This window comes from Lissotriton helveticus, chromosome 5_1, assembly GCF_964261635.1.
Source record: "Lissotriton helveticus chromosome 5_1, aLisHel1.1, whole genome shotgun sequence".
NCBI classification, from domain to species: Eukaryota; Metazoa; Chordata; class Amphibia; order Caudata; family Salamandridae; genus Lissotriton; species Lissotriton helveticus.
In genome coordinates this window covers 1787074169-1787099561 of record NC_136065.1, presented here as the reverse complement: position 1 = coordinate 1787099561, position 25393 = coordinate 1787074169, and the positions used below count along the sequence as shown (strand labels likewise).

Sequence of the window (25393 nt, the reverse complement as noted above, 5' to 3'; positions counted from 1 at the left end):
CCTTTGGAATGCGAATCTGGCCTCCCTCCCAGGAGAGAGCGCCACTCCCCTGTCTCTGCCCCCTGCATTCAAAGCCCCCTTGGCACCTGGACAGGGGGGAACATTAGCTAGTCAGGGAAGCATAACACCTCCAGGCTAGTACCACACCTAAGGTGGGCTACTGTTAAGTGGACGCAGTTTTTCAGAAGTAGCCATCATTGTGATTGCATACTTAGGAATTCTGGGACAAGATTATTCCCACTTTCCTCAGCAGACCTGTCAAGCAGGTTTTGACACTTAAGCAGGATTTGATTGTGTAATGTCAAAAAGGATTCCCCTACCCTGCACGTTCAGAGGAGTCATCTCTGCCCATTCAAGTCAGCCTACTGTTTGTTCCTGGGAGCCTTTCACACCTATTTAAGGATAGTTACTGGTTGGGAAATGCTAGAAAGCCAATACAAATTAACCTCCAGGAAGTTCAGGCAAGTGAATAGTAATCTTCTAATATTTATTCCAAATCTGACTTCATCATTAATTTGGATTTTTAATAACTCTTTACTCTGGTTTTCTACTTTGGCTGTTTGGTTTAGAAAGCAGTTTAGCAGACAAATTATGTCTGAAGTCAGAATCCAGGCAAGATTCATAGGTTGAAAAACCGAGGTAATGGTATGGAACATTACTAATACGACATTACCAGTACAACCCTGTGACAATATGAGATATTTAGGTATTAAAATTTTAAATGATATCAACCAGATTGCCCACATAAATTTTACCCAGGTAGCCAAAGACTGCAGGAACTTAATGAATTCTTGGAGACATCTCCCATTGACGCTCTTAGGCCGCTCGAATCTGGTCAAGATGTCCATCCTGCCTAAATTGACCTTTATTTTCAACAGTTTACCACTTTACTTTGAGAAGAAAATGATAGCAAAGATGCAAAGTGACATTACTTCATTTATATGGAGGAATAAGTCTGTAAGAATCTCTTGGAATAAACTAAGGCGCCGTAGGGAGAAGGGGGGTCTGGCTGGCCCCGATAACCAAATCTATGCTTGGGCATTCCAGTTGGCACATGCTCGAATCCTATTTAAAACTCCAAAAGATCAGGGCATAGGCCTTATGTTTTCTACACTACTAAAATGTGAAGGCTTAAATCAAACAGGATTTTTATTTAAGTTTGGAGATCCAAAATTTTTAAAGAAAATTAAGTTGAAGATACTACAGGGTCTGGCAAGAACCTGGTACAACCTTAGAACTACTACCAAAATAGGCTACTATTCCAACGGTTCTCCTATATGGGATCTTCCAGCTCCACCTGAATGGACTAAAGATGCATTGATAAGCCCGCTAAAAGAAGCTGGGATTTTGACTTGGGGTGATCTCTTTTTTGAAGGGGAAATGTATTCCTGGGAACATCTAGTGAGTAGGGTAGGCTCAAACTTATCAAGACTGAAATTTCTCCAGATCTCCAGTTGGGCAGCAGCACAAAAATCTGACTCCACTCGCCAACTAATCCCTTTATTGGGTGATATCAGCCAACTAGAATCCTCCCTACTTGACAATGCCCTAAAAACCAAAGAGGTTTCCCATTTCTATAATTTAATCTTAGAGGAAATAGACGGAATATTCCACCTTCCAGATCATCTTTGGGGTCGTCTATTGCCGATAACTAATCTGCATGAACTTTGGGAAATATCCTTTACCGTGTTATGGGATATTGTAAAACCAGCGTGGCTGCGAAGAAATCACCTCTTTACCCTCCATAGGGCTTATTATTCGCCTCAGAGGTTGTCCAAATTTTCATCTGGTACACCAGTGGCCTGCCCTCGGTGTGGACAAGTCGAGGCCTCAGATGCACATATGTTTCACGATTGCCCACATCTAACAGTTTACTGGCAATCAATAAGCAACAGACTAACATCTTCTATAGGTACCATGGTGAATATAGATTTAGGCCTTGTAATCTTTGGAGTAAAAGACAAAAAGCGTAGTGCAAATAATAACCTTTTGTTCTACTCAATTTTGGTGGCTCGACGAGAGATTTGTAAGCGTTGGAAAGAGGCCTCCCCACCGACTCTACAAGATTGGAGCTCCTCCATGCTTTCTATATCGAAACTAGATTTATCTAGAGGAGGTAAACCAGAAAAAAGAGCTTTTTGGTTGAAACTCGATTGGTCTCAATGAGTAGAAACTGGGTTTTTTTTTTTTGTTTTTTTTTGTTTTTTTTTCCCCCAGTTCCTATGATTACGAAGCCATGTCGAACTCCTTTTTGCTTATTCACATCTGTCCTTCATACCTAAGGTCAATTGTGGCATAGGCGGTGGTGTAATTTGGCTAATGGCAAGTTCCATCTTATATTGTTAAAGGGGTTGTGACTTAGCGTTAAGCTAATCTAGCTGTAGGGTCTTGGCGCTCCCTCTTAAACGACCGACCCCTACCAGTCATGTACTGAGACAGCATTTTAGTCTTCCAAGTCACACTCTTTCGAGCCCACGGCTCTGATGGTTCAGCCATGGTTGAGATGAGGAACAAAAAAAAAGATTCATAGGTTGAATGTAAAGTGATGAGAAACTGCTATAGGACCACTTTCACCCTGATCACGCCTCTGTTTTTCTCTGATCATGCCTTTATTGGGTCTACTACACAGAATCTGAATCTGAAATGAATTAATGCGCAAAAGAATGTGTTACACTCCTGAAACAAAGGTTTTTCAGCTTGATGAGTGATGCATTATTTCCTGTGTCAGATCTGGTCTCTTAAAGTAGTGGAAAGAGGTGTGAAGTTTAAACTGGCCTCAATCATGTGCTTGAAAAATATCTGCAGGCGCTGCTAGATCTTTTGACGTTTTTGTTTACGAAACGTTTGTTCCTAGCAGCTACTAGATGTCAGGTTTATACACGCAAATTCAAAGTCCAATCAACTTTATTCGGCTGATTAGAGTCATAAAAGTACGCCAAAATAGATGGTATAAAATATCATGTGAACCAATAAAAAGTTCATGTCCTGATGATCTTAAGGACTATTAAAAATGTAAACAGACAAAACAGTGTTCCGCCTTTTTGATAGTTATAAACCGAGATGTTGCAAAAAAGTCAGATAAACGGTTACTCCATAGCACAGTGGTATAATCGATCTAAAATGTATATCAACACGAAATTCATAAACAACTCATCGCTTTTAAAAAAAAACAGCCAGTTCAAAAACAGACCGTCATAAAAAGGGACGAGACATTCAATTTAAGAAAAACATCATTATGAAATTCATACGAGAAATATTCACATAAAAAGGTCAGCCCTTTATGACACTTCATCCTAGTGGTAAAAAGTACAACATTACATGGTAAAAATAGCCCTATGTTAGCTTTCCATGGTGGCAGGTAAATTAAAAGCAATCATATTGATAATAAGCAGGGTACCGGGTGCGAGTATATGGTCTCATTAAGATTATATCACATTATTTAGGAAATAAACATATTTATGCTGCCACAGTATCCACAGAGGCTAGCTCGATGACAACCTATTCCTATGTCTAATAGCCCCACATAACACACACTATTGACCAGTGTTACAGGTAAGCTAAGTTTTTGTAAATACTAAAGAAGAATCTTTGCAGCTGAACTGTGGCAACTCCAGTGACTTGTTTGCACCTTTTATGCTCTGTATATTCTGCCCATATATTTGTTTAATGTAGCAGTGCAATATCTTATCGGCTATGAATGCCCCAGCACATCTACTATATGCAGCATTGTGTCCTATTGGTTTCACCTCAATTTCTGTTCATTTAGAAAGATCCCCTATTTAACCTGTGCAGAGATTGACTCAGATCAGATAGCCTCAAGCAATGGAGGGCACATGGCCTGTATTATACTGGAAGTGGCTTAACAGGTTATGAATGCTCTCGCAGCACAGGAAACAGAGCTCTCCACTTATAAGGTGAAGATTTCGGAAATTCCTAAATGATAGGAAAGTATTGAACATATTTTCTGTTACTTTATGCAACATAAATGTCCCGTAGTCGATTTCTGTGTTTCTAATTCCCTATTTCTGTTTTTTTTCAGCACAAGAAAGCAGTTTTTCAAAATTGAGTAAGTAAATATGAAACTAAATAGATTTCCATTGCTTTATTGGTGTGAAGGAGCATTCTTGCACATATCGGTAAACAGTGATTATAAAAGTACTAGCTGCCATAAATGACAGGCAGAGCTTTGTCACATGCCGGCAGACCTAGTGGATGCACTTGCCACGCGACTAGTCTGCAAACTCTGAGCTAAGGCAGTAGTGGGCGCTGGCAGAGCTGTAAGGGTTTGTACTTCTGAAACAGTAAGAGGTACTGGTTTACAAAATAAATGCAAATTAGCAGTGCTGTGTGGTTCCCTTTGTAGGGGAAACTGCAAGTCACGAAAGGACCAAGGAGCATTGGTGGATTTCGATCAGGGTCCCAGATTCTGTATGGCTGATGTGGGTTGAATAAAAGTTGGTTTATTGGGGTTCTCAGAGCTTGATTGGGTTTTCTGTTTCTGTATCAATCATAACCCTCATGTATTGTAGTCGTAGCCATCCAGAGTTTATATGAATAGTCAATTACACAAAAAGGTAGGTGTGTTCCCTAACAGGGAAAAACTGCACATCAAAAAGAACAAGTATATTGCAAACACAATTAATGGCGTGATAAATAAACAGTTGCTGTATGTACAGCGGGGTGCTTAGCAACCTGAAGGCACTCACTACCCAGAAGTGCTATTAACAAGTTGAAAAATCAACCTGCCATTACAAATACCAAAAGAATAACCTAATACGGCACACCCAAAATCAATATATAATAGGTCCTAGACATAACACAATATTGTGGACCAATATTACTCCAAATTCGAAAAACAATCCCAATAGTCTTGTAGTGACATAAAGTAATCGAGAGTGCCACAGGACAAGATGAACCAGTCACGAAGCTTCAGTATAAAACGTTCTGTTCAAGGCATTTGAGCTGCAGATTGCACACTATGTATAGATTGCCACCTAGTGTTGGGACCAGATGTTTGAAGTTTGTTTTGTTGTAGAAAAGTCTTTGGAAGTCACGGGATAGGTGACTCCTCCTTTGGATGATACTGCGCATGGGCATCGGCTCCATCCCCAGATTGTTTTTTTCCATCACCGGGCTCGGATGTGTTTCCAGCGGTCCGTGTTGAAACCGATTTCCTTCCGCGCGCAATCCTCACCAACTTACAGGAAATAAGTTTTAAACGCTTTTCTACTCGACACTATTCTTCAACATTGAATACTTCAATTCTGGTCGTCGTCGACGGCCTTCGGGCCTAGCTAGGCCTCAACTCCAGCTCATGGAAAGGACGCCATTTAAAAAGTGTCCTCAATGTGGGTCGAAGTTTCCCCACACCGTCCATCATGAAGTGTGTAACCTGTGCCTCTATCCGGAGCACGAGGCCAAAGACTGTTCCGCTTGTGCCTCTTTCCGCTCCAAAAAGACTATCCGGGACCGAAGAGCGAGAAGAACAATTGTTCGATCTTCAACTTCCATTCCGCACAACATCTTTGAGGAAGGCGTCAACGTCCCAGAACAACATGACGTCGACAGTGGTTCCGAAGAAGAAGAAGAAGAAGAAGAAGAAGTGGAATCGGAAGTCAAGGACATCACTGCAGTGCAGCAGGTCGTAAGTAAAACCGTCGACCCCAACCCTTCCTCGACACATCCAAAGAAGGCCCCGGTCACACCGAAACTCCGCTTCTACTGCCCCACCTTCGGGCCCGGCTAAGAAGCCAATTAAGCCTTCAGGCGACTCGGGCTCGAGTCAGCCTTCGCATGGTGCCGGCGCCAACTTACCGGCACCGAAAAAGACAACGACACCAGCTACGCTGACGTCCAAACCATCGGCGCCGAAACCCACTACTCCTTCGGCACCGCAACCCAGGTCGGAACCAAGCAAAGCCGCTTCGGATTCCAAAAAAACACCGGAACCGAAAAAACAACCTGATCCAAAGAAACCATCGGATCCAAAAACAATACCGGAACCGAAAAAACCTTCGGAACCGAAAAAAGCTTTGGAGCCGAAAAAAGCTTTGGAGCCGAAAAAGACTCCTGCTTCCCCGACAAAGGACATTGTCAAAAAAACAAAACAACCCGCTTCGGTGCCGAAACTTTCACCCGCACCAAAAGATCGGACTCCAGCAGAAGACTTATTTTATCCAGACCCTGCTCAAAAGACTCTCGCTAGAGACCCAATCACTGGACAGTTGATTTTGGCCTCAAAGAAGCGACCACTGGACAAACCAGCTCCAGCTCCGCATGCAAAGAAGAAGGACATGGCTACCTCGCTTTTAATACTGCCTTCCCCTTCTCCTACACCTATGCCATCACCACATGCTCCCATACCACAGCATTCCCCAGCATCCTCTATAGTACAAGATGATGACAACAGGGAGGATAGCTCTGATGATATGGGGGGTAACATACCTGATCCAGTCACGCCTACAGCATCACCTGACCTATGGGATGATTATACCACTCCAGATGTCCCAAATGTCCCTCAGATGACTTGTACCCCTCAAGGCCTTCCCCACCAGTAGACGCTATAGGGTTTAATGAATTAATACACAGGGCTGCACAATATCATGTTGTAGACATTCATAAAGACCCTGTAGAGGAAGACTTCCTAACGGATACCTTTGATAATGCATAAAGGTCCACCTCCATTTTACCAATTCTTAAAGGAGTGATTAAGCACGCTTCTGAAGTCTTCAAAGACCCAGTCAGAACTCGGGTCATTAACCCTAGTATAGAGAAAAAATATAAAGCTGCCCCTTCAGACCCGGCATACATTAAAGGGCCGGTACCACTGACTCACTTGTAGTTTCCAACGCACGCAAGAGAGCAAACTCACAAACATCAGGTGATGCCGCACCACCAGATAAAGAGTCTAAGTTACTTGACTCATCAGGGAAAAGAACTGCGTCTCAAGCAGCAAACATGTGGCGTATCGCCAATACACAGGGATTGTTAGCCACATATGATAGGGCATATTATGACGAGTTAGAGTCACTAATGAGACACCTCCCTGACAGGTACAAGGATAGAGCTAACAAACTCATCCAAGAGGGTAAAAACATTACAAACACCTCCATTAGGTGTGCCCTGGATGCAGCAGATACTGCGTCTAGGGCTGTTAATACCAGCGTTTTACTACGCAGACACGCCTGGCTACGTATATCAGGTTTCAAACCTGAGGTACAACGTGCCATTCTTAATCAACCTTTTGATGAGCAACACCTATTCGGACCCAATGTCGATGTATCTCTTGAAAAAATGAAGAAAGATACAGACACCGCCAAATCTATGGGAGCCCTGCAGTCGCAGGCTCCCAGACATTCATTTCGTCGCTCATCCTATAGAGGTGCCACTAGAGGATATTCCTCAGACACAGCTTCTACCTCATACAAAGCCCCCACACACCACTTACGGCAAGGGCTACCAAAGGGGTGGTTACAGGGGTAACAATAACAAGGGCAGAGGTAAAAATAATAACTCCCGCTCTGCCTCTACCCCTGCCCAATGGCTCCCTTCCCCTTCCCCCGTCCCATTCCACTCCTGTCGGGGGAAGACTACAACAATACCTGCCAGCATGGGAAAACATCACATCTGACAGGTGGGTGTTACAAATAATTCAATCAGGTTACTGTCTGGAACTAAAGTCTACCCCCCCAAACATACCACCCAGGCAGCGTCCAATGTCACAGGAACATTTAACATTGCTCAGACAAGAGGTAATATCCCTCCTGCAGAAGAATGCAATAGAAATAGTTCCAGAGCATCAGAAAAACAAAGGAGTATACTCGCTATATTTCCTAATACCAAAAAAGGACGGATCTCTACATACAGTCGGACCATTTCCATATGGTCACACTCCAACAGGTCCTTCCACTACTGGTACTAAACGACTTCCTTGTCACTCTAGATCTCAAGGATGCCTACTTTCATATTCCCATTCACGCAGCATACAGAAAATATCTCAGATTTGTGCTGGACGGGCAGCACTACCAGTTCAAAGTGCTCCCATTCGGAGTCACAACAGCGCCAAGGGTGTTTACCAAATGCCTAGCAGTAGTAGCAGCACACTTAAGAAGACAACATATTCATGTTTTCCCATATCTGGACGACTGGCTCATAAACCACCTCATACAGCCAGTGTGTACAACACACTCACGCTACCATTCAACTGCTTCATGACTTAGGATTCACAGTAAATCACACCAAGTCACATCTACAACCCTCACACATACAACAGTATCTCAGCGCTACAATAAACACCCAACTAACGCTAGCTTATCCCTCTCCAGCCAGGATAACCAGTGTACAAACTCTCCGAACAAAATTCAAAGCGCAACACTCGCTACCAGCTCGAGTGTTGATGCAGCTCATAGGAATGATGGCATCTTGCATATTTATAGTACCTCATGCAAGATTGCAAATGTGTCCACTGCAAGAGTGCCTACCACGCCAATGGAACCAGGCTCAAGGTCAACTGACAGACCTAGTGTTGGTAGACGGTCGGACTCATCGTTCTCTGCAATGGTGGAACACCAAAAACCTTTCCAAAGGGCGACCGTTTCTAGAGCCAGTTCCACAAATAGTCATGACAGCGGACGCATCGCTCTCCGGCTGGGGAGCTCACCTACTGCATCACACAATGCAAGGCAGGTGGACACCGCAACAAAAGCTACTCCACATCAACCACTTAGAGTTGCTAGCTGTGTTTCTAGCCCTAAAAGCTTTTCAAACTCAAGTGTCAGGCAAAGCTGTCTTAGTCCGCACAGACAATATGAAAGCTATGTACTACATAAACAAGCAAGGAGGGACACAATCTCTGGAGCTCTCTCAGTTAGCACAGCAGATATGGAGATGGGCTATACCACTAAAGATCTTCCTATTAGCCCAACACGTCCCAGGAGTACAAAACACTATAGCAGAACTGCTAAGTCGACAAACACAGCAAATCCACGAGTGGGAACTTCATCCACAAGTTCTTCATCCGTTCTTTCAAATGTGGGGACAACCTCAAATAGACCTCTTTGCCACCCACGAAAACGCAAAATGCCCAGACTTTGCCGCCAGATACCCACACCCATTGTCCAAAGGCAATGCGATATGGATGAACTGGTCAAAGCTTTTTGTGTACGCTTTTCCTCCTCTCTTACTACTTCCATTAGTGGTACGCAAGCTACAGCAACATTCCCTAACGCTCATCCTGATCGCTCCAACTTGGGAAAGACAACCGTGGTACACCACGCTGTTACAAATGTCTGTAGTACCACACCAAAAACTAAACCTATCTCCACACCTATTAACGCAGAACCATGGAGAGGTCAGACACCCTGACCCAGCTCAGCTCAACCTAGCGATCTGGCTCCTGAGGTCATAGAGTTTGGTTACCTCAACCTTCCCCCAGAATGTATGAACGTTATCAAGGAAGCTACTACTAGAGCATGTTATGCTGCTAAGTGGAAAAGGTTTGTCATATACTGCCAAAACAATCAAATTAATCCTTTAGACGTGTCTATTCAACATATTATCGGACGTTTATTACACCTTCAAAAGTGTAATTTAGCCTACACGTCTATTAGGTTACACCTTGCAGCCATTGCAGCATACTTGCAAAATAGGCCACATCTATCTCTCTTTAGAGTACCAGCTATTAAAGCTTTCATGGAAGGACTCAAAAGAATAATTCCTCCCAGAACACCACCTGCACCAGGGTGGAATTTAAATGTGGTTCTCACAAGGCTAATGGGACCTCCCTTTGAACCATTACATAAATGTGAATTGCAATTTCTAACCTGGAAAGTAGCTTTCCTAGTAGCCATTACTTCCCTCAGGAGGGTTAGTGAACTACAAGCATTTACCATTCAAGAACCCTTTCTACAAATGCATCATAACAAAGTGGTTCTTCGTACTAATCCAAAATTCCTTCCAAAAGTCATTTCACCATTTCATCTAAATCAATCTGTTGAGCTGCCCGTATTTTTCTTGCAGCTTCAAACAGTCGCAGAAAGAGCTCTACACACTTTAGATGTCAAGAGAGCATTACTGTACTACATTGAAAGGACACAAGCTTTTTGTAAGACAAAACAACTTTTTGTGTCTTTATCACCGCCACATAAAGGCAATCCCATATCAAAATCAGGGATCGCTAGGTGGATTGTTAAATGTATACAAATATGTTATCAAAAAGCCAAGCGTACATTAACAATCCCACCAAAAGCCCATTCTACCAGGAAGATAGGGGCTTCAATGGCATTCTTAGGGAACATTCCCCTATATGATATATGCAGAGCAGCTACATGGTCTACACCGCACACATTCACAAAGCATTACTGTGTAGATGTGCAAACTAAGCAACATGCCACTGTGGGCCAGGCTGTACTAAAAACTCTGTTTCAAACAACTGCAACAGATAATGTGGGTCGCCTCTAGGTGTGGGAACTGCTATGTAATCTATGCATAGTGTGCAATCTGCAGCTCATATGCCTCGAACGGAAAATGCTACTTATCAGTATGCATCTGTTCTTGGCATGTAGAGCTGCAGAGTTGCTCACGCCCACCCGCCTCCCCAGCTACCTTTATCTGTTACAGTATTATCTTACTTAGATACATATCACATGGACATCACTATCTCTTATACAGCTCCATCACTTCCCTAATGGCGAAAACCAATCTGGGGACCGAGACGATGCCCATGCGCAGTATCATCCAAAGGAGGAGTCACCTATCCCGTGACTTCCAAAGACTTTTCTACAACAAAACAACCTGCAAACATCCGGCCCAACACTAGGTGGCAATCTATGCATAGTGTGCAACTCTGCAGCTCTACATGCCAAGAACAGATGCATACTGGTAAGTAGCATTTTCCTTTTATTGTTTTGCAAACTCGTATCCAAATGTAAAGAACAGCCAACACGTGTTTCGTCTGTACTAGATCAGTACTGAGACTTTCTCAAGGCTATAAGTTGATTCTTTGGTAGTTCCAGAATCAAAACAAGAGTGAAGAACGATTGGTCACTATTAGGTAAAAATTCTCCACGGCGTAATAAACTAGGTATCAGGACAATCACCACTGAAGGATAAATGTGGTAAGCTACCCATATGATCCAATCTTAACACAGTCTAGGTCTGTCTTAGCCCGAAACCAAATCTGTTGAAAAGTTGTACTATACAAAACTCCTCAATGCGGTGTAATATCCTCTCAATGTAAAAGCCACACTGGGGTAAGGAAATAGTGAGCCCCTGGAGATCCTCCTAGAACGAGTGAGTGTCAGTTAGCACCAAGTCGAAGTTGACGCAAGAACGGACTGCCCGTAATACGTTTAGTCCTCTAATACTGGCAAGACGCCGTCATCAATCACCGCGCATGATAAGATTGGATCATATGGTCAGCTTACCACATTTATCCTTCAGTGGTGATTGTCCTGATACCAAGTTTATTATGCCGTGGAGAGTTTTTACCTAGTAGTGACCAACCGTTCTTCACTCTTGTTTTGATTCTGGAACTACCAAATAATCAACTTATAGCCTTTAGAAAGTCTGAGTACTGATCTAGTACAGACGAAACACGTGTTGGCTGTTCTTTACATATGGATACGAGTTTGCCAAAGAATAAAAAGAACGTTTTGTACTGAAGCCTGGTTATCTGTTTATCTTGTCCTGTGGAACTCTGGATTACTTTATGTCACTACAAGACTATTGGGATTGTTTATATGAATAGTATTTCATTATGCTGTCATTTTCACTGTTTCAATAAAAACATAATAAATGTTAAAAAAACAGCACGTTGCAGAACACACCCCCTTGCCCCACTGTAAAAATAGCTGGATTGAAGTCTGTAATTTGAACTGTAAATGGTATCCAATAAATTCAAGAATAACAGCTTAGTTTGGGCACACTTTGTGGTACTGCTTGTCCGAACTGAAGTCTTTCTTGACTTGTGTGCTCTGTGGCACTGCAGACTATGACTAGAACTGGAGCCACAGCTTTAGCTCTTAAAGCATTGCACACATTCGTAGTACAGCATATTGTGCATCAGGTTTGCAATGCAATGCAATTGAAGACTTCTTACCGGTCCGGCACCTGACTCGTAACATCCGATATTAATTATAAACCTGGAACTTCTGAGCTTATTTTTGAAAGTCTAAAGTCCCACATTGACATCTCTGGACCATTTCTTATGGTGCTGGTAGAAATAAAGCTTTCTTGCTGAAGCCGCTATATTGCAAGGTGTCAGGCAGTTATTACATAGCAGATGAGGGTACATAGACTCGGGCTTTAACATCAGTGGTAGTGTGTCAACAGGGGCTGATACTCTGCATGTCTGCTCTGCTATTTTCTAACAGAAAGCCATGGCTAGTCTAAGCAGGAAGTCCCGCCTTCCCATATAGCACAGTATGCAGTATCAAACTACTTTTAAAGATTTTACACTCCCTATTGCATAAAAAAGGAATTGAGCGATGGAAAGTCTCTATAAACATGATCTGCAAAGATGTTTTATTCTCTTCTGAACTCTGACATTTTCTCTTTTCGTAGGCCTCCCAGACAACACAACAGCCATAGCTGTGGTGGTCCTGTCTACAGTAGCACTGTGTGCAGTGATAGGCATTGCCATCTACCTTTACAGGCGGCGGAAGAGCCTGGAACGGGGGGCCTTTGAGAGTGCCCGATACAGCAGGACCACCTCCGATCCCGGCGAAGCAGTAGAGAAGAACATCCTGGTATCCGACATGGAAATGAATGAGCAGCAAGACTAGAACTAGGTTTTCAACTGAAGGACTGGTCCTTGGGACAGGACGGTTAACTTCTGGGGCATGCAGTCCGCTAAAAGCAACATCAGAAGCCGCCCATTGATTAATGATATCTGCATGTGCCCTGGACCATCCAGGAGAAGTACATTCCTTGCTTGTTAAGAAGGTTTCATCTCCAAGACTAATTAGAGACCCTGGAAATGGGACCATTAGCTTAACCAGCTAAAAGGACTATCTGTGGAAACAGGATTGACCTTCTTGAAGAGAGATGGCCTTTAAAAAAATCAAATTTACCTCCCATCAATTAGATGCTGTGTACTGGAAACAAGGTTTCATCTCCCATAAACTGGATACATGGTACTGGAACAGAAAATGCATCTCCCAAAAATATATGAAGCTTTGAAGAAATACCTTATGTGAATCACGTGAGGGTATTATTACCAAAATGAAAGAAATGATCTTCTGATATATTGAATATTCTTGTGGTGTAAAGGAATTATCTTTCCTTTCAGTGTCAGACTAACTACAAGATTATATTCACTAAAATGGCTTCTCTAGATTACCTGTCAGTAGAGGAACCTTGTTGATAAATTATTTTCCCATGTTCATGGATTTGTGTACAGGGTTTAGCAGTGAGGCTGGTACTCTTTGCTGACTCTTAGCAGCGGTCCGAACATTTGTCAAGCCCAGAGCACCTCAGCCTTCCACGTATGTTCAATGCTGTGAGTATACCTCAGCAGGGCTACTCTCTAAGACCATGCTTTAGAGACGTTTGCACTATAAGGCTGTGTGTGTAAAAGGCTATGCAGTCTCAGGCTATTCTTCTAAAATGTGTTGGTCCACTGCAGATATGTGTGCATGATCGAGATCTGCTTCTGAATTGCGGGCAGCCTCTGGGTTGCCTTCCATAATACGTGCACGCTTACATTATGATTTTTAAATGTGTGTACTTTATGGCTTCTGAAATATGTGCGAGCTTATACGCTATCAACTTCAAATGTGTGCACACATATGGTTTTGAAGTTTGCACAATTTCATGACTTGCTTCTGAAGCCTTCTCTGGCAGGTGTGCAGTGGTGGTGCAATTTCTTTATGCTCAATCTTATGTGCAGTAAACAGGAGCGGCAGGTTAGAGTAGTGGGGCTCAACAGACGACGACGGGGGGGGAAATTGAATAAATAAAAATGTTCACTCGTCGTCCTGTTGAGTCCCTCCCCTGCCCCCACCCCGCCCCACCTCGGTTACCTGCACCAGCCGCTCCTGGCAGTAAAGTTGGTTGATGTGTATTTCTGTTTCCTTTGAGTTCGGCCTTGAATCCCAGGTACATATTGGGCTTCTCTTTGTGCTGTCTTATTACTAAATACGTTATGAGTTCCTTTATTGCGGGCACTACCTGGTTTAGATCACTACTCGTTCGAAGTTGTGGCATCCTCAGAGAAACAAGGTTGTGGGTGCAGCAGCCCTTTTGTGTAGGTTAAAGTTGTGGTCTGTAGGTGTGCACGATTTGTTTCATTGAGCACTGTACCACTGAACTATTCATGGAACTTGTATAGTAGTAAACCATATAGCCTTGAGAAAGCCCTGGGTAAAATGCACCAGACTGGGTGCCGGCTACAAAATCTCTACTAATATTGGAATTACCTACCTTGGAAAAAAAACTATATATGTTACAGGACCAGACCATTGTATCTATAGAGTAGCATTAGGGAGGAGCATAAAAAAGGGTACTATGTACCCGGGAATCAAGGGCTGCTCAATTTACGTTTATTCACATTGCTCGAAATGTGTCCACACTCAGGCTACAATCTACTGCTGAAATGTGTGCACAATTAAGGCCTGATTCTGAAAAGTGTTAACACTCAGGCTATGATTCTGATGTGTGCACTTTTTACGTTCTGCTTTGAAATGTGAGAGCTATTATGCAATGCTCATAAAATGTGTGCGCTGTCAGGGTTTGCTTTTCAAATGCATACAGATGTAGCCTCTGCTCTGCTACTATAGTGTGAGATGAGATTATGGAAGGTCTCTTTTCTACTAAACGTTACAGTGAATTTTTCCTTTTTTTTATTGAGGCTGTGATATAATTTGATAGTAAAACTGGCCTGACACAGAGGTTCCTTTGAATAAAACAAGCTATTTGAGTAAGATGGTGCGCCATTGTGGTGACCATGTACTTTTATTACCTGTATCATGCTTACACACCTCTCTACTATTATATAGACTTTTTGACCTGATGAAGATTCTTAAGACAGTGCTTCTCTCCTTTTTTAAATTTTTTATTCAAAACGCGTAGGGTATTTTCAACATCTCCCCTTCTCTCTCTTACATACTGCTTCAGCTTACACAGCTGAGAAAATAAGAAACATTAATGTGTCACTCTCAAATCTCTATAAAAATCAAATTTCCTATTAAAAGTCAGGCCGAGAATGTTTCTCCTATCTTGGACCTACCCAGATCAATAATTGACGAAAAATTGTATTTCTGACGTGCCACCTCCACTGGTGCTTGTGTTAGGGTGGTTTAGGGCTACAAAAGCGTAGATATAGTCTTAAAGGTGCTTTATACTACTTTGGAACAAGGCCACAATATGATTTCTGGTGAGTGATGCAGACATTTATGAATAGAATCAGATGTGAGACTTTTTTTTTCTCTTTTGACCCCTCACACCCTGTAGTACCTCAGAACTGCCACCAGGATATAGTAGCTGTAAACTGCTGTAGGGTTCCAGTCACTCTTACTGTTACTTTGTCCTCCCTTCTCTTGCCTTTCACTGAGAGAACCATGCATGTAGAAATGCAGGGCCCACATACTTTCCTGTTTAGGAGTGGGCTATCATCCAGGAGAAAATGTAAGGCCCACATTACAATGTTAGTCTGTCTCCATCGCTGCCCCTAGAGCTTCTCAGTAATCCACGAGAAAACATGTTTCTTTTGAATAAAAAAAATATTATTGTTTAATCATTTCATAATTGCGACACTAATCAAGTATTGTAACACAGGACATTGTTAAACTTACTTTTTAATGAGAATGAGAAACTCTGGTTTTATATGTTCGAGTTGTTTTTGTGAGTTTGCAATCGCACGATTGCTCCTGGATTATACAGTTTAGGAATATTGTTCCGTACCTTATCCTTTGTTAAGAAGTTCTGGCTTCATGGTACGGGGGCATCATTCGCTCCAGAATTCTGCTTCATTAGGCATTCTCTGGGTGATTTCAGTGCATGGCTTTTAGCTCTCCCCGTAATAGCAGAAAGTGATTGGTTTCTGTCAATATTTTAACATTTCTTAAACTTTAGTCCTTCTATCTGGCTCCGTTTCATCCCTTGATGCAGTGGAGCCGTCTGTCAGTAGATGCATATATAGAGGAAGACTTCAGCACTGCATCTCCATCTAACCTAACTTGGTGCCTGGATCAGAAGAGTATATAGGCCATTTTTGCCCAGCCAGACTAGCTGGGTGGACAAATACTAACTCAAACCATTCATCCATCCTATAATTCTGTGCTTCTTCACTTAAGAGTATATTAGCAGCATGCCTTTTTTAAAATGATATTTGATGATATCTGAGTTTATCCAGCAGGCTGGATACGCCCGTCAGGCCAACCATTAAAAAGAAAATTTTGTATTTGCAGGTCAAGGTTTTATTGTGGTTTCACAGTGCAGCTCTTATGGCGGTATTTACCAAACACTCCAAGATGGTTGTCACATTGTCTACAGCCAGGGCACACTTTGCTTTTGTATTTGTATAGCCATGTGTCCCCCCGAATACACCAAGGGACTTCCTCTTATGGAAAGCGTTTGTTTTTTTTGCTACAGTATTGTGTCCCACTGATGTAGCCCAACATGTATTTCTTGTGGGAAAGAGTGTGGGATAAACGAAGGAAACCAGAATATATTTTAATTTAAAAAAAATGAATTCCACAGCTGTATTATTTACGTTTGCCTTAAAAAAAGATAAATAAAAATAGCGGAATGGGAACTAAGAAAAGTTACAACTTGCTTCTGCTACCCTTTAAAATGCATGTTTAGTATACTTTATAAATATATTTGTTCATTCAGATCTTGAGTGGGGGGATGAAGGGAGTTTTTATTTGCATCAGTATTGTTTGAATGAATGTGTGAAAATGAAGGCAGCTGCTGGTACAATCTCAAGTTTCAGTGTTAGAGTGTCTTTGACTTGTGCAATAAATAAATATGTTTGGATCTGCGAAGAATACACAGATGAAAGTGATCTGAAGCGACCTCTTCGGTATGGTAATAGACCTTTGCCCAGTCTCTGGAATTATAGTGGATGCTGCTGCAGGCTAACATACGCCAATGGAACATACCGCTATTTGGGGCGGTGGGAAAGGCAGACTTAAAAGTCTTTCTTAGAAGGATCTGCCCTTTCTGATTGGCAGATTACCCTTAGTAGCTTTCCTCCAATGAAGGATACTTTGTTCATTTAAAAGGCTTGTGATAGGCACCTATTACAATCTCAAACAGCTTTCCAAATGGTTGAGAGGGATTTGGTCAACACACAAGCTTGTAGGATCCACATAAAGCAGGAAGTTCAACTGGGAATATTCCAAGTCTAGTTTGTGATGTGTTTTGTTAGTGTATTAAATAAAATGTTTTAATTTTAACACCTATGTTTTTTTTCTGTAACGTGTAATGGAAATGCTATTAAAGGTACGCATATCTCAAAGTGATTGTGAGGAACAAAAACAATCCCGTTGTGCCTCCGTGATGTAGTCTTTCTTTTTGTGTATCCTCTCATTACATTGCTTATATCTGGATTTGTCCTCCAACAGTATCGTTAGAGGAAGTTGCTCTCATGCTGCCACAGCGTGTAACATTGACAAAGTACATTGCTAACATGAGTGTAAAGTACGTTTACGCTGCTCAAAAAATAGCACTGGACTGGAGAAATGAGCCATGTCCATTATCCCATTAAGTCATTTTGAAGAGCTAATCCATCTGGGGTATCCTCTTTCAGATGATGAAGCCTTGACCCCATCGTCTGTCAACGTACACTTTCATGCAATCATTCATTCATGGCAGCTAAGATTGATGAGGTTTCAAAAGCTGCTCCTTATGCCCAAGGGATAAATATTTAATAATGTTCCAATCATCTAATAATCATTGGCAACACAAAAGGTGTTCATGTCATACTTCTCTTGTGGTATCAACCAACCCCTATACTGCAAATGTTCTGTGAAATGTATGTATGCGATATGTTTCTGTCTCAATTTCAAATCCATAAACCTGGACTCCATGAGTTCGTTCACCATGTATTTTCCTGCACGTTGATGTGCGAGCTGTGATTGAAGGCCTGCATTTTGACTTCACACATGCTTCTTTCAATTTAATCTTCTCAATAGATTATTTGCATTGTTGGTGATCTGTTTTTGTTACTGTGTATCGATTTTTGCTACAATCACACTCAAGGCTCCAGATAAGTGGAGTACCTGCCATTTTTAGGTCTAGGTTTTGACACTGTAGCTGTCATACTGATCTCATGCTTGCATTATACATAATGCGCACATTTGCTACACCCCTTTCAATGATTGGCATTACTTCCTTGTCCATCTTCCTCGCTACAGTAATTAACACATGAGCTTTAGGCTGCCACAGAAACTCCAAGCAAAAGAAAGTCAGCCTACCCTCCAACATGACCCCCTCCTCCATCCACCAAAGGGATAAAAGGTGGCACCATACATCACAAAGACCTGTTTTTTTGCTCCGCTCCGAGTGCTATTTCCAGTTTTATAGGTAAGTGGGATCAAGGTCCTACTTTAGCGGACTCTGGTATCCCTGGGGTGGAGGTATGCTGGGCATGCAGGGGCAACCTCTTTTTCTATTTTATACTGTGTTTCGCGCTCCTCATGTCTTGCTTTAGCGGACTCCCAGGGAGCGAGGTTCTGGCATTTCTGTGCGGGCCACCCTCTGTGGAATGCTTGCCGCGCACTCTGCCTGTCTTGTCCTACCTGAGCAGACTTGCCGGTGAGTCACGCTCTTTGTCTTGGGTGTTGTGTCATGCGGCCCTCCCTGTAAGACTCTGGCACACATTTGATCTCAGTTGTTATGCATGGTCGGACCTGAGTTGCGCCTGGATGGAAGTACACATGTAAATACCAGGTGATGTAGGTTTACTCACCATTTTTGATCTTCCCTGATGAGCCTTTCCTACCGTTCGGGGTCGGCGCATTCCAGCCTCTCCTTTCGCTCCTTGGCTTACTGTCAGAGGCGTGTGGGTGTGGCTTGTTGCAGGGGGCGGTTCCTATTCGCGGACAGCCTTGGGGATCTGTTTATTGTTTTTCAAGTAGCGTGCCCGCTTGGGACGTGCCGGCGGCCGCCAAAGTGAACTGTGGGAGTGTTTCCTTGACGACCAAGGCGTTTTTTAAGTCAACTGTTTGCTGGATCAGTAGGTGTTTGTTTCCTATGCTTACTGCAGTGGTGTGCTGTGCTACAGGATGGAGTCGGTGGCAAGGCATTTGGGAAATCCCATACCGTTGAGGAGGTAGAGCCATCGAAGCATGTCCCTTCCTTAGCAGTTAATCAGCAGATGATTCAGGCTTCTGTGGCTGCTGTTCCTCCTTCTAAAAAGTCGATGTTGGATCCTGGTACCTCGCATCATTCTGATGGGTAGGAGGATGTGGAGCTGAAGAGTCGTTATGTGCAGGGTTCAGACTTGAAGGACGTCCTTCAGCACATATGCTCTAATCTGTTGTTTCCTGAGACTGGGCTGTCTGAGGAATATATGGATTACTTTTCCCAGTATCAAAAGAAGCAGCCTGAATCCTTACCTATTCACTCTTTGGTTCTTAGATTTTTGGAGACGGAATGGAAGGATATTGATAAACATGGGTTTCCCCGGTTTCTGGCAAAGCACTATAGTTTGCAGGACTTTGCAGATAAGATTTTTGCTTCTGTGAAGGTGGCTTCATTGATGGCTGGGATGTCTTACAGTGGGCTATTATTTCGGAGGATATTTCTCTGACCGACCCTGTTGATAAGAAGGTGGATGCAGCTGTTAAACGTACATATTTGCTGCTTCCAATTTTGATAATAGAGCTGTGGCCTATTCCTCATACACTATTCAGTCTTTGTTGAAAGACTTCCAGTCTTTGGCTCAGTTGATGGACGAAGGAGAGGAAATTTCTTCCACTCTCGCTCTGATGGAGCAACAGGTGCAGCTTCTTTCTGACATTTATTTAGATTACTTGCTAACTCTTCTGTCGCTGCTCGCCGCCAATTGTGATTACTTTCTTGGAAGGCGGATGCAGTTTGGAAGGGTTTATAGATGATTCTGTTCTCAGGGGTGAAGCTACTTGGGCCCCCTCTGGAGGATTTGGTTAAGAAGTCTGCTGAGGATCGTAAACTTCTGGCTCCGGACAGATCGGCCCGTCCACGGTTCTTTGGTACTAGGAGGGCTTTTCGTCCGGCTCGGCAAGAGAGGGCTCACCAGCCCTTTCAGGGGAAGGGGTTGTGGTTGGGGTGCCCCGTCTGCTGACAAGTCATGGTTCCCTGTCTGTTCTTCCGCCTCCTCCACTGCTTCCAAACCCTGCTATATGGCTTGAGCGGGGTCCAGGTGGGGGGACGCCTGTCTCTCTTTGAGGGCAGGTGGAGATGTTCCATTTCGGAACAGGGGGTCCTTCAGGAGGTGACGGAGGGGTTTCGCATTGGTTTTTTGGTGAAACCCCGACAATTTTCAAATCACGCCTTGTCCCAAGGATGGGTTGAGAAGAGAGGTTCTCCTGGCAGGGGTTCTAAGTCTCGTGGAAAAGGGTGCTGTGGTTACGGTGCCCCCAGACAAGGTGGGGCACCGGGTTTATTCCATTCTTTTTCTGGTCAAGAAACATACTGGAGACCTCAGACCCTTGTTGGATCTGAAATCGCTGAATTGGCTCATCCCCCCTGTCAAATTCCAGATGGTGTCGCTGCCACTGATTTTTCCATTGATCAATCAAGGGGATTTTCTGGCCTTCCCCAACCTGCAGGATGCTTATCTCCATGTCCCTGTCCATCGGGAGTCCTAAAGGTTTCTACACTTCTGTGCGTTGGGCCGTCATTATTAGTTCAAGGTATAGCCTTTTGGGCTTTATTCCTCGCCCCAGCTTTTTACTTAAGTATTGGCCCCTCTGATTGTGCTGTTTCATGGGAGGGGGATTTCCATCTAGGGGTGCCATTGACTGCCCAGGTCAGGATGGATCTGGGGTTTTGGTTGGATGAGGCACACCTCTCTTGGGGTCGTCAGTTTCTGGTGGTTCCTTCTCGAGTGGTGACAACAGATGCCAGCCTCTTGGACAGGGGTGCTACCCTGGGGGACTCTTCGGTCCAGGGCAAATGGTCCAGGGCACTGATGTCCTTCAGTGAAGTGAAGGCTGTTCACTTGGGTCTCTTGGCCTTTGCAGCTCTACTGGTGGGTCACCATGTGCAGGTACAGACAGGCAACAAGGTTGTCATGTCATACTTGAATCATCAGTGGGGTAGCAGGGTGCGTCCCTCAATTGTCTCAGCCAGGTCATTTGCTCTTGGGCGGAGACGATGTTGGGCTCCCTTTCTGCCATTTACCTGCCGGGCAAGGAGAATGTGGTGATGGGCTGTCTGAGCATGCTGTTTCTGTCCATGGGTTCAATGACTTTGACCCCGGAGGCGTGCCTGATGTGGCAGGAGAGGTTTGGGTCTACGGGGGTAGACTTGTTTGCCTCTCTAGACAATGCCAAGCTCCGTTGTTTCTGCACAATTATGCCTTTCCTGGGGGCTTGGAAGGTGGATGCGATATGCTTCCTGTGGCCTCCGGGTCTGTTGTATGCGTTTCCCCTAGTTCCACTTATTCCAGCGGTTCTGCAGAAAAACAGGAGGGACAGGGCTTTGGTCCTTCTGGAGGTCCAGGGATGGTGGCGCTGCATGTGGTTTCCACTGTTGTTGGAGTTGGTGGTGCGTTCGAGTTGGGCCGTATCCTTTGTTGGGCCCCCATGTTCCTTTCCCAGCGTTCCGAGGAATGAGTCTTCAGGCGTGGCTCTTGAATGGCAATCTCTGTTCCAGAGAGGTTGTTCCCCGGTGGTGGCTGGCCTCATTCAGCAGTCCAGGCATCCTTCTACTTTGAAGGCTTATACTAAGCATTGGGACAATTTTTCTGTTTGGTGTCTGCACCAGGGTTGTCTGTTGATGTGGTGGATCCGACTCGTGTTCTGGATTTTTTGACAGAGGGTTTTGATGGGGGTTAGCCGTTTCTACTCTTCGGGCCAAATGGACGACTATTCGGGCGTGCCAGGGTCCCTTTTTTGTTGACGTTGAGTCACTGGTAGCTCACCTGGTAGGGTCTCTGGCTTTTCGGCTCTCTAAAGTGATGTTGTCACCCCGTGGGATCTTCTATTGGTGTTGAGAGCCCTACAGGGCGTTCGGGTTCTCTTGGCGCCCCTGGAGTCTGTGGACTTTAAGTTTTAGACCTTGAAGGTGTTTTTTTGGTGGCAACGTGTAGGTGAATTGGGGTGTTTTTTGAGGTCTGCCCCATTTTTGGGTTTTTTGGAGCATAGGGTGGTGTTGCTGACTCACCCTACTTTTATGCCTAAGGTGGCTCCTTTCTTTCATTGGGCGGCGGAGGTGGTTCCTGTTTTCTTTCCCGATCCCCAGCCTGAGGAGGATTCTCTGATGCATCTTTTGGATCTGAAGCATGCTTTATTGATTTATTTGTCGTGCCCTGCTTTCTGTAAAGTAAACAAACTGTTTGTCACTTTCTGTTTGGTTAGACAGAACTTAAAACCTTCCCTTTCTTCTCTTAGTTGCTGGCTTAAGGAAGGTATTCTATTAGCTTACGATGCCCAGGGCAATGTTCTCACCTGTTCATAGGCTGTCTACTCATTTTGTGTGGTTGTTTCTTGAGCCGTGTTCAGGGGAGTATCCATGGAGGATATTTGCAGGGCGAGCACGTGGTCTTCTCCTCAAACCTTTATGCCACATTACCGGCCTGGGATTGGGGGTGGTGCTTCCGTTTCTTTTGCCACTTCTGTTGTGGGTTCTGTTGATTCTTGAGATTCTATTTCTTCGCCATTTGGTGTCATTAAACCTGTTGTTGCTGACTTCTGTGTGTTGACTGTCTTCTGTTATCCATGAAGTAGATTTTGCTTTGGTATCTGCTCAAGTGTTAATTACTGTGGCGAGGAAAACGAACGAGGAGGTAATGCCCGGTTACTTCCTGGTAATCTTCATTTCTCTGAGTCATAGTCTTCCTCGCCACAGTATAGTTTCCCATCCCTCCTAGCCCTTCTTTGAGGGCTTCATGTTTCTGTGACTTTGGTTGCAGGTCTTTGTGATGTATGGTGTTGCCTTTTATCCCATTGGTGAACGCGGTGGGAGCCATGTTGGAGGGATGGGAGACTAGTAGGCTGACTTTCTTTTGCTTGGAGTTTCTGTGGGAGCCTAAAGATCATGTGTTAATTACTGTGGCGAGGAATATTACCGGTAAGTAACTGAGGCATTCTTCGATCATCCTCTTTCAGCTAATGGCTTGAGACTTTGCAGTCACGTCTTGGAACAGCCATGGGGAGTATTAATCGCTCACCTAATGCTATTGGCTGTTTGGGTATTTCCTTCTGCCTTCACTAGACAACTAAAACTAACTCCTGCTGACTCCCTCAATTGTGGTTTTTTAATGTACTAATTCTTCATGCGTTATCACATAAACACCCCCTCCCCCTTTTGTCTTTGCATTGCTTTACAGTCAGGCCAATATACGTATTTCCTTTAAAAAAAAGGAAATAAAGGTTATACAGAAGCCTGCAGCTACCTTTCTCTTGCATTACTCTGCTGATTTTACAGAAGAGTGGCATTAGCAGTACCATGCCACAGGGTGGACTTTTGCTTTTGTTGCAACTTTTTCTGAAGAGGACTTTAAGGTAACCAAAATATGTTTTTTTTTCCCGAAGTACTAGAAAGAATATATGGTTTACAATGGAAGTACCCATATTATAGAAGTTTAGCATATTCCTACTGGTCTGACAACAAGAATACTTGTATTTAAATCAAAATGTACATATACTGAGATAAAAATTGTTTCCCAATTTCCAAAAGTAAAGAGTGAACTGTGTTCACAGCTGGAAAATACACGTCTTATACATGGACCCTGATCATGACAGTGTATAAAGTCCATTGATATGCGGCTCTCAAATTCTGTCAATGTGAAAGTATCATTCTACATGATTGATAAATTTCGTTCTGGCAAAACTGCAGTCTTCTCCAAGACTGTAAATAGTGCTGTTCTTCGGTGTGAATATATATTTTTTTAATTGATTATTCCATGTCTTAGCAGTTAAATCAATTCAATGAAGTTGTGTGTGTTATAAGTTTCATTTGGGTTTATCAGAATTAACAACACTGTTTACACATTAAAAAAAGAGTAAGCAAGATAATATATCTGAGACAAAACATCAAACATAAATTAATTTCTAAAACAATTATACATTTTATGCAAGTATAATAATTGTACTTGAGGTTAATTATTCATGGGAGTGGTATCAGATGGTGTCATCAGTGCTGTACCCCAATCAACTTTTCTACTCCACTAAATACAACTACCCCATCCCATTGGGACTTCTTTTCGCCCTATTATAGTCCAGAATAGAATGGGTGATGCTGTCCATCCTCCAGACATTCCGTTTACAGGACCCCTCACTGTTCATTGTCAATCTTTGTTATTTCTGCCATTAGAAATGTGAACATTGCTTTGTAATGCTTTTTGCCATGTTGCCTCAAAGGGGATTTGTACCGGTGAGAGCTTTAAGATGCTGATCCACTCTTTGGCGCTTTCGATGAGAAATGAGATGTTTACTGAATAAAAATATAATACAACTAACATGTTGAGTGAACTTATTGCAAGCTTCGCTGTGGCCCTGTGAGCTATCTGGCCAGTAATCCTGCTTTGCCAGTAATGGGGATTACATGTCCCAAGGGAACAGGTCAAAAGTGGATCACCTATGCATTTTGGCTTCAAAACGTAGCTAAAACGTCTGGGGGAAATTCTGACTGGAAAGTGGGCAAGCCGATTCCAGTATGTTTTCCCCTATTTCAGCTGGAAAACTTAGAAATGACTCGGTACAATGGTGGGAATACCACGTGGTATGCATTTGCTGACAATTTTCTTTAGAAGACTGACAGATTTTGCACAAGTTGTTTAGGCTTTATATCCAGAAAAAATTACTTAACTCACACAAATGTAGTGGCGCTGTGAGTCAATTGTAACGGTAGTGCGATCAGGCCAGGCTTGTGGTATTATCCGAAGGGTTCATTGTACATAAATAGTGCAGTGTTACAGAAAATACTATCTGCATCACTTCATGAGGGATTGTATAAAGTTGTTCTTCTTCGACAAGGCAGTCTGTGTTTCATCGGTTAAGTTTGATTTATTTTACTTTTGAGGTAGTTTTGGGGTAGGGGTGAGGTAGTACTACTGTAGTAAGATTTGTTAGGACGTTAATTGTTCGTTTTTGGTGTTGTTTTGGTAGTTTAGTGTTTTATGTGTTTGATATAGTATTGCGCAGAAATTGTGTTATGTAGTGTTAATTATGTGTTGTTTATTTATGTTATGTTGTAGTTAATGTTGATATTCATGCTTGTGGGTTTGTACATTTTATTGTGG

The 25393-nt window shown here is 43.2% G+C and overlaps 1 protein-coding gene across 1 annotated transcript in view; it reads left to right on the top strand.

Annotated features, from left to right (window-relative positions):
- MRC2 (mannose receptor C-type 2) overlaps positions 1-24606 on the top strand; it is a 545797-nt gene extending 521191 nt beyond the window's left edge. Inside the window, 2 exon segments of the mRNA XM_078645096.1 lie at positions 4040-4066; positions 12562-24606. Of these exon segments, the coding sequence (XP_078501222.1) occupies positions 4040-4066; positions 12562-12782 (248 nt within the window). The 3' untranslated portion in view covers positions 12783-24606.
- The last annotated feature ends 787 nt before the right edge of the window (positions 24607-25393 follow it).